The 12432-nt window shown below is 30.8% G+C and overlaps 1 protein-coding gene across 1 annotated transcript in view; it reads left to right on the top strand.

The window, feature by feature from the left end:
* LOC114340315 (N-acetylgalactosaminyltransferase 6) overlaps window positions 1–10527 on the top strand; it is a 119956-nt gene extending 109429 nt beyond the window's left edge. The window contains exons 10-11 of the mRNA XM_050647833.1: window positions 107–2392; window positions 3502–10527. Of these exons, the coding sequence (XP_050503790.1) occupies window positions 107–274 (168 nt within the window). The 3' untranslated portion in view covers window positions 275–2392; window positions 3502–10527. The remainder of the gene's footprint in view (window positions 1–106; window positions 2393–3501) is intronic.
* Window positions 10528–12432: the final 1905 nt, after the last annotated feature.

Raw genomic sequence — 12432 nt, 5'->3', positions numbered from 1 at the left:
GCTGCCTCTACGTCTAGTTGTATTGAGTTGTTTTGTTACATTTCTTCACAAAAGTTTTCCAATATTTAAGTAGAACCTTAAATAATTCAGTGCTTTATTTTTTTAGGATAAGCAATGGTTTGTCCACGGCGGCAATCCAAGATGTCTAGATATAGATCCTGGCCGGAAGCGACTGTATGTTACAAAATGTGACCCCGAATCCAAAACACAAAAATGGAGATTTGAAAACGTCAATTTAACAGCTATTGCTAACTGGGAAAACGTAGGAGTCTGAAGTATTAAATAAACCACCTAGGAAATCAACAGAGTTCCTTATTACACAGTTAAATTATTAGTGCGTACGTTATGCTACACTTGTGTCTTAAGTCTTACTCGAAATACGACGATCTAAATATAACTTTTCTTTCTAAATGTTTTTATGTTTCTATACTTTATTTTGCAAATTTTGTAAATTATTTCAGCTGCTCTTATAACTTACTCAATTGATTAGAATTTCACATTATCATTTCACACATTTTTCAGTTATAGTTCAATAGGAACTTGCACAATTTTGTTTTATTAATGACATTTCACCTGTCTCATATAATTGGAGTTTGATACAGTTTTTAAATTTTGAAGAGATGGTATCGAATTGTGTGTTTGTGTTTACTACGGAAAATAAAACTAAATGCTGTGTTGTTTAATACCATTAAAACTCCCAATAAAATATTTATTAGATTACCAATTGATAAGAAACTGCGTTTAATAAAGTGGTTACATACATGTTGAAAGGACATTAAAGACATTTTAGTTCATTCTCGAGGTCTTCTTGCATATGAAGCTAATTTTAATGTAAGTATTTAATATGTGTTGTCTGCTTAACAGTTTTTTTAATAAATCAATTTTATTTTGAACAAATAATAATAATTAAATAAAGATCCTTTCGGATTGTTCCGGCGTCATTTACATCTTTAACCCTGTATCAAGTAGCTAGTGTCGATGTACACTAGCCCAGGGGGACCGACGGTTTAACGTGCTCTCCGAGGCACGGTGAAACAGCTCGTATCATTTTTAGAAATGAAAAATTGATTGTCGTTGGCAGGGCTCGAACTCGCGTGCTTTGGTGTATGAGGCCAGTGATCATGCCGTTGAAGTACAGCCGTTCACATTTTGAACAAAAAGAAAATAGAACTTTTGGTATATTTTGGTAGATGTACATTACATATTGAATGATATTTACCTATACAATATTTTTCTTTACTGTTTTTACTATAAAATTAAAATAAACTAATCATAATAATATAGTTTTATGTTCATAATGGGTAAGTTCCCTGCAAGTTCCCTATTACTCAGTAATTTATTTATGTAAGTATTATAATTCAGACAATAATTTGGTGTTTCTCATCTGACTTTGCGACAGTGAAGTCTCTACTGGATACCCTAAAATAACTACGAGCCAAGGTTACTACAGCAAGTAGTTCAAATATCACCTTATGTGTGGTATTAGTGAGCGAATACTTACGCTTATGCTTAAGTATTTTCGATGGGAAATAAGCCACAATGTTACTAAAAAGATGAATTTATTAACGTTTTCGACGACCAAGTCGAGTGTCGTTGTCAAAATACAAAATAATACTAATAATAATTGACAACGACACCCGACTTGGGCGTCGAAAACGTTAATAAATTCATTTTTTTAGTAAAATTGTGGCTTATTTCCCATCGAAAATACTTAATTATAAAAATGCCACAAGGAAATAGCTTCAGAACTACGCTTCTGCTTATTTTATTCAGCCTTTTTTATTTTCCGTCGTTTATTTTTAAATTGAAAAATTCAATTTACTTTTATTCAATTACTATTTATTTTTGTTGGGAATAAACCACAATTTCACTTTAAAATAAGTTTATTTGACGTTTCGATTTCCACTTCGGAAATCGTTTTGTTTTTGAGAATAAATTGAAATATCTTTTAAATAATATTTCAAACAAATGCCGGAATTCCAAAAATTGTTCACCAAAATACTAACCAAAATACACTTACTAAATTATACCGAAAATAGTGTGTTCCTTTAAGGTATGGATATAATACACAATTTAGAACAAAAAAGTCCTATAACATTTTTTTCCTAAGTTAACCGTTCTCAAGAAAAAAATTACATTGTTGTCCATATAAGTGAATTTTTATTTTCATAAATTTGAATGACATGGCAACGTGGCCTAGAAGAACTTGCTGTGACTGTGGAAATTTAACCTAATAACCCCTTGTTTATTTACTATTACGGCCGGTTTCACAAAGAAAAGTTAACTTATGGTTAAGAGATAACCAGAGGTTCCCCATTATACTATATTGGGGTAACCTCTGGTTATCTCTTAACTTTACTTTGTAAAACCGGCCGTTAAGGTGTGATTTTTGGTGTTGTTGACCGCTGTGTCTAGGTACACGCTAACGTGTACGCAAATAAAAAAGTTAGGTACACGCGAAACGTCATCAAGTCAGTGACGTCACTATTTAGCGTGCACTGTTACTGATTTTTTGCATACACCCAACTTGAACCGCGTGTATGATGTGGTAAGATACCGCGAGTACCAGAGAGTCAGAGTGTTAGAATTTGTTGAATTGTGTTTACACTTTAATATTGATTAGTAAAGAGATTTCTTATTTTTTATTTGTTTAGTGTTTGTTTTTAAATTAACTATGGAGTGTGGACAATTATTTAGATATTTTAATGAGTTTAACAACATTTTAAAACAGTATGAAAAAGATAAGAGACTATAAATTAATATATAGGTATTTTTTTAGTTGTAAGTAAAATAGTAGTACCGTCCAAAATTAAAATAAAAGGAAGACCTAAAACTTTCACATTAATAATAAACTTGTTCTGAAGCTATCTCCTTGTGGCATTTTTGTAATCAACCATTCTACATGGGAAATAAGCCACAATTTAACTAACAAAATGATTTTATTAACATTTTGACGGCCAAATCGGATGTAGTTTTCGAAATACAAAATATTAATAAATTAAACAAAAATGTTGTGGCTTAGTAAAAAATTTCTTCTAATAAGTTATTTAATCTGACTAATTTTTGTATTTTGACAACGACATCCGATTTGGACGTCGAAACGTTAATAAAATCATTTTTTTAGTTAAATTGTGGCTTATTTCCCATTTAGGCCCGGTCTTTTCACCTCCGAATATTAACTTACGTATAAAAATTATATTAACAATATTTTGTACATAATGTGATGTCAACTAAATACATATTTATTTTGCTAACCTGAATATATACTTTTATATATACATTGATTTATTACAATTAAGTTTGAAACATCTGAATAGTTCTGCTTCCCTTCACTTAATAACAAATATTTTTCTATCAAACACTAAACATATCAAAATAGCGTGTACCAAAGTATACAGACACTGTGCACGCTAAATAATGACGTCATTGGCTTGATGAAGTTTAATTCGCGTGTACCTAACTTTTTTATTTGCGTACACGTTAGCGTGTACCTAGACACAGCGGTTGTTGACATCATAGGTCCCTACCTACCTGCAAAATAATGGATATGGATTTGGTTGATATTTACATTATTTTACCTACCAGATGCAACTGACCTACAAACCTACTTTTTTAATCTAGATTTTTGAGTTGCGCGTTATTGCCAGACTTCAATTTGCATATCAAAATGTATTTTCGTTTTTTAGTCAAACGGATGAATTTAGAAAAAATGTTATAAGACTTTTTTGTTCTACATTGTGCCTTCTACTACAGTCGAACCCGCTTATTAGAATAGCCTTTGTGCAAGGCAAAAATATTCTTATAACCGGGATATTCTAATAACCGATCATTGGTGGCTAGTCGAAATAAGTGTTACCGAATATACGTAATAATATTATTTACATACTATGCCAATGTGTAGTTTTACATACTATGCCAATATGTAGTTTTATTACATACTATGCCAATATGTATATCATATAATATATGTACCTACATAATCAGTGTATGTAATTGTTTTAGGTCTTTTTACGTCAATAATACAGTAGTGTAACTAGTACTTATCTATGTATGTGTTAAATACCAAATTACATTACATGCATGTGAATGAATACATTAGGTAATTAATATGAAATGTATGCAATATGTAGATATGTAAATATTTTCTTATTAAAATGCATATATAACAAAATTACTTTTTTTTCTTGAGAAATTATTGGTAATTATAGCTTTTTCGTTGTTAATCCGTGTGGTCATCCTTAATCCATTGGTTGAATAGAAGTTTTATTGGCGTCAAGAAATGGATTGTTACATTCTTGTTCTTTTCTCTTCTTTTCGACTTTAACAAAGCCATAATTCACATCTTGCAAACAAGTAGGTACTCTCTGAGTGAATTCTAAATAAACTGCTTCTAACAATTTTATACCAGGCAACAGTGCCTTTGTGTAGACAAATAAAAATTATTTTATGACCCATGCATTTGTCGGCCATGCTAAAGATCGAATTGGTATTCGTAACAAAGTAATAAATATTTATTACCCTAATAATATCTAATCCAGCACTACAGGCCGTTGACGACAAACCATAATACCAAACATAATTTAAATTTTTAGTAAATTGTAAAAAATATTCTTTGACCTGCAAAATATGCTAATAAGCGGTATTATCTAGTTAGATCCTATTCCAATAAACAGATAAATGTATTAAGGAGTAAATGGAAATGTTTCGGGAACTTGAATTTATATTCCATAAACCGGGATATTCCTATAACAGGGATTCTAATAAGCGGGTTCGACTGTATACCTTTAAGGAACACGCTATTTTCGGGGACACCCATATCTGGAGTTGACTTTAACTATTTTTTAGGTGATAAATATTTTGACTTCCATTTAAGAATAGTAACTGTAATGTTACATAATTTTATATTTCGTAATCATGTCACAAAACATTCCAAAATACGAATTTGTGTCCTTATTTCTTGCCAGTTTGGTCAATTTTAAACATTGGGCTAATGTACTTAATTATTATTGTTTTAATTGATATATTATTGGTGTATATTATTTTTCTATGTGTATAACTGTTCAAGTGATAATGTCAATATATTATTACACATGCAATAAGATATATGTGTTCAAAAAAAGTATATTAAGACGAACCTTCTAGATATTGAAAATTGATAACCTTTGCTGTCGGCTAAATATAGAATGGCTATTTAAATTTGTCATATAATATAAATACCAATGTCCATATATAGTGGTGCAAACTGTTAGAGGTGGGAAATTATCAATAGAAGCCTATAAATGTACATTTAGACGAATCGGATGAGCTCGGCAACTGCCAGTGTGACAGGAGAATTTTATAAAATTCTCCCGTGGCAGTTTGACTTCGATACGTCTAAACGTGGGAAGCTGTCAATATAATGTAAATTTATAGGTTTCTATTAATACTTTCCCACCTCTACTAGTTTCATCTCTTTATTTTACAACGTATTATGTTTTCCGTCTTTTCAAGACTTGTCTTATCAAGAGTTAGTATCTTGTATTCAGAATTTTTATTTATTTAGCTAATGCCTCGACAACTAATGGTCATTGGCATGGTAGGTACGGTAAATTTTTACAGTTAGGTACCTAGTGTCATGTGTAGTGTGTGTGTTGAGTAAGTGTCTTGTTACTTTGCAAAGTCGACGTCATTGTCTTTGCAAAGAGACGCTAATTGTATCCGAACGTCTGCGGTCCCTCCGGTGAGTACCGATCCCACAAGGACAGAAACTATTTTCATTTATTAATTTATAATAAACGAAAAATTTCTGACCCTGGTGTGATTCGAACTCACGACCTTTCGGATTTTTCGATCCAAAGGTAGGCGCCCTTACCACTGAGCCACGGAGGGGGTAGAAAAATTGATAAAAATTGTACCTTTTCTTTTCTTACTAAGTAAGGTACGATTTTTATTATATTTCTGAATACAAGATACTCTTCAAATTGTTTCCTCTCTACCGACAAGTAATTTTGAGTCGAGATTCTGAAAATATTGTGAATTTTTGGCTGCGTCCACTATGCTATTGTTTTAAGCTTGAAAATATGGTGGGTGATCGATTAATTCCCATCCCATTTGATGAGTGGGCGCATTGTCTTGTTGCAAGAGATGTTTTTAATAATTTGAGAACTCATACGGCCATACACGTTCCACAATAAATTGATATGAGGTTAGGTAATTCCATGCTCTTATCCAGTGTTGCCGATTGTTTGTGAGACAGAAACTAAGATAGCCTCTAATAGATATTGACAAAAGCTAAATTAGAAGACAAGCGGTTGAATTTTTTTCATAAAATAAATCATATATTAAACATTGTCACTTGATAGTTATTAAAGGTAATGTACTATGGTTTATTTTTTAACCAGGAGGAGTAAACTAAAAAGACAGATTCACATCCAAGAAAGTCACTAGAAAAATAACCAAATACATCTTCTTTTTGGTTGATCATGTCGGCCCTCAACGGTAATTCTTGAATATTATATTATATCAATACGTCGCTGAAGAGTTCTAAAAACAACTGCTTTTTATATCAAATCAGACTAAAAATCTAAAAATTAAAGAAATAACACAGAAAACACAAAAAATCGCCGATATAACTGAATTAACCTATGAAATTCCAAAAGTGTCAAAACTTGAGAACTGTCATTAGTGTCAAAATTTTATAACATTGGAGTAAACTTGCTTGCGGTTTGACCAATTACAAACAAGCATTATAGCGCGGCAAATTTGATTCACTCTTCTTGGTTTAAAAACAAACTATAATTGTAAATATTGTATAAATTTTAAAACCATGTGTATGTTACGAATTAAAAAGTAGAAACTATTTTTATAGTTTCAAGCTTAGAAATTTTTTCTATTTTTTATTAATCAACTCTGCTGATCTGCTCAAGTATACCCAGTTCCTTTGGGAATCTTTGCCTTTTGAATTTTTTCGTAGCATTATTAATATTATTAGCAAATAGTACTAACCGTTAAGATATGCATTATGACCTCACTCCCAGAATTCAATTTTTTAAATTTTTTTGCGCCTATGTGATTAAAATATAAGACAGCGCAATTTTAACCCGCCACTCCCTTGCCTCCTACCCAAAACCGTCTTAACCGTCAATATTTTGTTTTTATATGTTTTAAGTGGGATGTAATCAATTTAAAAATTCAAAAAAATTCACACGCATAGTTGAGCCTTCTACAAAACAGGTCTATGTTTATAGACCCGTAAGTTGAGTGTACATAACCACAAAATTCATTTTGTTTAGTTTTTCGAAAAAGTGTATAACTTTAAACAAATTCTAACATGAAGTAAAACCACTTCTATGTAATAGGTATATTTAATAAAATCTTAAAAAATCCCAATGGATTGAATAAAATATGTTCATTCAGAACGTTTTCGGACCTATCAGTCCATTATCAGTGAATTCAAATATTTGCTAAATAGCCCCAAAACCAAACAAGGTTTTTAATTATAATTCAATCTACATTATGATGTTGTAATATTGAAAAGGCTAAACGCAGATGTTAATAGATATAACCTCTGGGAACATGGTGCAACTCTAAACGAGAACCTTAACCAACCATTTTGGGCCAACGATGTCTACCAAGTAACTGGTAGACATCGGTATAAACATATCACTTGGTAGACATCGTTGGTCCAAGATGGTTGGTTAAGGCTCTCGTTTAGAGTTTCACCATGTTCCCAGAGGTTATATCTATTAACATCGGCGTTTAACCTTTTCAATATTACAACATCATAATGTAGATTGAATTATAATTACAACCATTGTTTGGTTCTGGGGCTATTTAGCAAGTCCACAAGGAAGAATTTCCTGTAACTGGCTGTATACCATTAATTACAAGTAATTATGTTACAAGTTAATAGTGACCTAATTAATTATTACCTAATAACCCACTTACCACGTGTGGTAGTTATATGTTGCCCTAAAGCCACATCCATAGGAATTATATCCATCCTTTGGATTTTACTATGTTTACATTTATATAAGACTTTTAGTCTGTTTTTAAAAGGTTTTAACCTTTGTATTTTTGGGTGGCTCACCATGTTCTTGTAACACTGATGATGCTCTTGTTACAGAGCGAAAACGTTTTATTTCTATGTTTGTAGCCCTATAGGGGCTTTTTAAACTAATATACCTTTTAGCCGGACAAACATTTTTTATTAAATTTTACTTATGTAGCAAGTATTTGAATTCACTGATGATGGACTGATAGGTCCGAAAACGTTCTGAATGGACATATTTTATTCAATCCATTGAGATTTTTTAAGATATTATTAAATATACCTATTACATAGAAGTGGTTTTACTTCATGTTAGAGTTTGTTTAACTATATGGTATACAGCCAAGCCAGGGAACTACCCCTTTTTAGTGTATAACTTTGTTTAAATATGATTGCGTTCTATTTTTTTTCTTTTGTGGATTTCAAAAACTATATTTTTAATTTTTTCCAGATTTTTCAGTAAGGTGCGCCACTTCCAAAAACTAGAAAAACGATTTGTTAGGGGTTTTGTGGGATTTCTCTCATTTTATACACTTCAAAAATTGACGAAACACGTTCAAAACCACCCAAAAGATCCATCTTTGGAGAAAATATACAAAATAAAAGAAACTTAGATCTGCGCCATCTCAAAAAAAGGTTATATACATTTTTCAAAAAAAATGCATTTTTAAGTCATGTACACCCCTTAATGGTTTATAAAAAATAGAATGTTTTGAAAAAGACTCAACTGTGTGTGTGCAGTTTTTGAAATTTTTAAATTGATTTCATCTTACCCAAAAAAAAAATAAAAACGAAGAAATGGCGTTTTTAGTGAAAGGGGGAGGGATGGTTCAAATTGCGCTAAGTTTTATTTTTGAAGTTATACTTCTTTACGATCGAGAGTGAAATTTTATAATTCCCTGGCGCATGCGCAGACAGACAGCATGTAGTTTGTTGCTAATCTTTCAAATTACAGTCCGTCTAATTTACTTACCGTTGCACGTCATTATCTACGTCAGAGATCTAAGTTGACATAGTTGCCAAAGTATAAAAAAATCCTGAATCCATTTTAAATCAAATAGATCACATAATTATTGTAAAGGTGGATTATACAACAAAACAAATTAATATTCAATGTAAATAAGTAAAAACTTAAGAAATAGAGAACAAGAATTAAGTTATAATCTTTTAAGATTTGCAGTGAAAGTGTTTTTGCACTGCATTGTTAATAATTAAAAAACGGCTCCGAACTCTTGGCATGAAGCCGGTAGGTTTCTTTATATATGTCTACAATAACAACTAAAAAAGTTGTCAGATACCTCGATTATTCCAAGTCGTGATAAAATTAGGTGAAATTTATATTTTTATAGTAAAGAATATAAACAAATATGAAGTGTCATCACCGCAACTGTCAAATAAATGTTACCAATTTATGCCAAAATATCACCTTCGTTCGATTACAGTTACAGTGTGTTCCGAACAAATGTGCTTCATAAAAACGCTTTATAATCCATTTATACAAATTAAATGAAACATACTATTGTGTATTTCTTTAGGTTAACATTAATAGAGATATTCAAATATTATTTCTACGCGTATATAATAAAATATGTCTAGTGGCTGTAATTCCAGTGTACTCGGCAAAACTGATTCTAAAAAAGAACACACCTACCGCCTAAATATTTCGTGTTGGTATCATGCGACGTCACAGGCTATGACGCAGATGAGTGCAACGGTTAGTAAATTAGACGAAGTATAATATGTATGTATCAGCGCAAATAAGTCATTAAAAGAATATATTAGTGTTTTTAGTAAATGTATTATTTATTATAATTTTTGTGTCTTTGGATTTGTCTTCCTCGGGCGTAAGATAATAAAATATCTATTTTTATACTTCACTTGATCTATTTGTCACCGTGATGTGTAATTATATAAGTATATATATAACACGGGGCTTGATAGCTTGATTTCATATTCATATTTTTTTTTTATATTTTTTTAATAAAAATTTTTTGAAAGTGGTAGGTAAGAAAGTTAGTTTAATATTTAAATAAAATTCAAATAAACTGTTAACGATAATTATTTCGTTGAAATTATATAATAGAAGTATAACTTCTTACGTGCGTACAAAGTACACACACATTCTTTTTTAATCACATATAACGTAAAAAACTGAAAAAAAATAATTCTTAGACTGAGGGTATTTTGTCTATCTTAAGGGGGGTACCCTTTCTAAACCCGCTTTAATTAATTTACACCAGTAGGGTTAATATTGTATAATTCTTAAAAAAATATCAACAAAATTTCAGATGTTATTTTAAATATTGTTAATTTTTTATGTTAGAGAGAACTTTATACTTCGCGTAAAACATTTATTGATAAAATTTTTATACGAATGACATATCTATAAATTGTAAGTTGCTGTGATACCCATAATACCTTTGATTGGATGCCATACGTTAGGCAGGCTGAATTTGTAAATTTTTATAATTTTGGAAATAAAATTTATCTTAATTGCTGTTAGCTTTGTTCTTATTTTACCAATACCATTTTATAATTGAATCGGTCGTTTGAGAAACCCGACATGTCCAAAAAAATCGATTTTGTTTATTTTTTTGCTTTTTTACTGATCTTAAAATATAGAGTCAAATGTTTCAAGAGAAACCCGGCCCTGTTAAACATTCTAAATTCCAAATGAACCTTGAAATTTTATACCTTAAAACAAATTGGAACCTCTATACTTAGGGTTACCATACGTCCGGATTTCGTCCGGACAGTCCGGATTTGAAAGGTATGTCCGGATTGGCATCCGGATATGAGAAGTGTCCGGATTTTTTCTTTACAAAAAAAAAGGAAAACACTTGGCCCAGCGGTGGGAAATTTCATTCTTCGCAGCACCTAGTTGACTGCTTGTCAACAGCGCACCACGAGCACGAACAGACAATAATCGGTTGACAGTTAGTTGAGTTAGTGTAATGACTACTGTGTAATTGACCGTGTATTAATGTTTTACTTGCGTATAATTTGTGATGACAAGTGCCATATATGCATTTCGCATATTATGTACAATTAGGCGAGCGGCAGCAACCCCTAAAATGATGTTATACCGACCATGAAAATTAACTTTTTAGGTAAATGACTAATTTTTGTCATTGTTTATGTTTTCGAGATCGCTTAATCCGAATATGAAGTTTATTTTTATCTAAAATTGGTGGAACATGTTCAAAAATCCAATTTTATGCAAAAATGCGAAAAATAAATTGAGATTATTTTTTAACCTTAACTCGCTGTATCTTTGGTTGTTGTAAATATTTCCTTTCTAAAGTTTTACTATATTATCTTTGCTGTAAAGTATTTAAAGTAAAGTGTAAAAAGAAGTTGTTATTTTTTAAACATTTTGTCGTCAGATTTTGTTAGTTTCATGTTTAGTTCAAAAGTTGGGTGACATATTTTTTAGTTTATAATTTTAAACAAAACAACATTAAAACATAATTCATGCGGAGAAGTTTTCTAGAAAACTTCAAGTCAAAATATGCAACAGAAAAAAAGTTATTTAACTTTATAGACTAGTGGCACTACTCCAAACACGCTTATATCTCGAAATACTGACCACGGTGTGCTGAATGGCTTATTTTTTTTCATACTTCATGTTTTGATGGTGCTGAAAACAACAATGAGGTTTATTTTGAACTTCAAATGGGGAAACATTATCAAAATCGCCATTTTTACCCTAAAAATAAATAAAAAGGAAATCACGTTTTTCTCAAAATTTAAAAGTTGAACCATTTTTTTTATAACACATTTTGTTCTTTGTACTCTGTATTTTAATATAAACTTAAATAAAAAGCTAAATTCTAAATTTCGTCACTCAACTTTTGCGATTAAACTTTGCATTTCAGGAATCTTTACCTTTTACTTTCAAAAATTTATAACTTTTATTATAACAAGACTGAAAGATCGAAACACTCTTATTTCAGGTCCCATTGTCTTGCGAAATGCGATAAATATATACTGTAAAAATTTCAGTAAAAAATATTAAAATGGAACAGAGTTGTAGCGAGTTAAACAAAAAAACAAACGCGATTTCATTTTTTTTACCCACATAAAATTCAAAATAAATCTCATTTTAATTTTCAGCACCATCAAAAACATAAAGTATGACCAAAATTACCCATTCACCACACCGTGGTCAGTATCTCGAGAAATACGCGTTTTTTTGGGGAAGTGCCACTCATCTATAAAGTCATATAACTTTTTTCCTATTGCATATTTTGAATTGTAATTTTCCCGAAGACTTCTTCACGACATGTTTTATTGCTGTGTTCGCTAAAATTATAAACTAAAAAGTTTGTCACTCAACTTTTTTAAGTAAACATGAAACTAACGAAATCTGACGACAAAATGTTTAAAAATTAACAAATCCT

The sequence above is a fragment of the Diabrotica virgifera genome, chromosome 3, assembly GCF_917563875.1.
Source record: "Diabrotica virgifera virgifera chromosome 3, PGI_DIABVI_V3a".
NCBI classification, from domain to species: domain Eukaryota; kingdom Metazoa; phylum Arthropoda; class Insecta; order Coleoptera; family Chrysomelidae; genus Diabrotica; species Diabrotica virgifera.
This window is presented reverse-complemented; position numbering and strand designations above follow the sequence as displayed.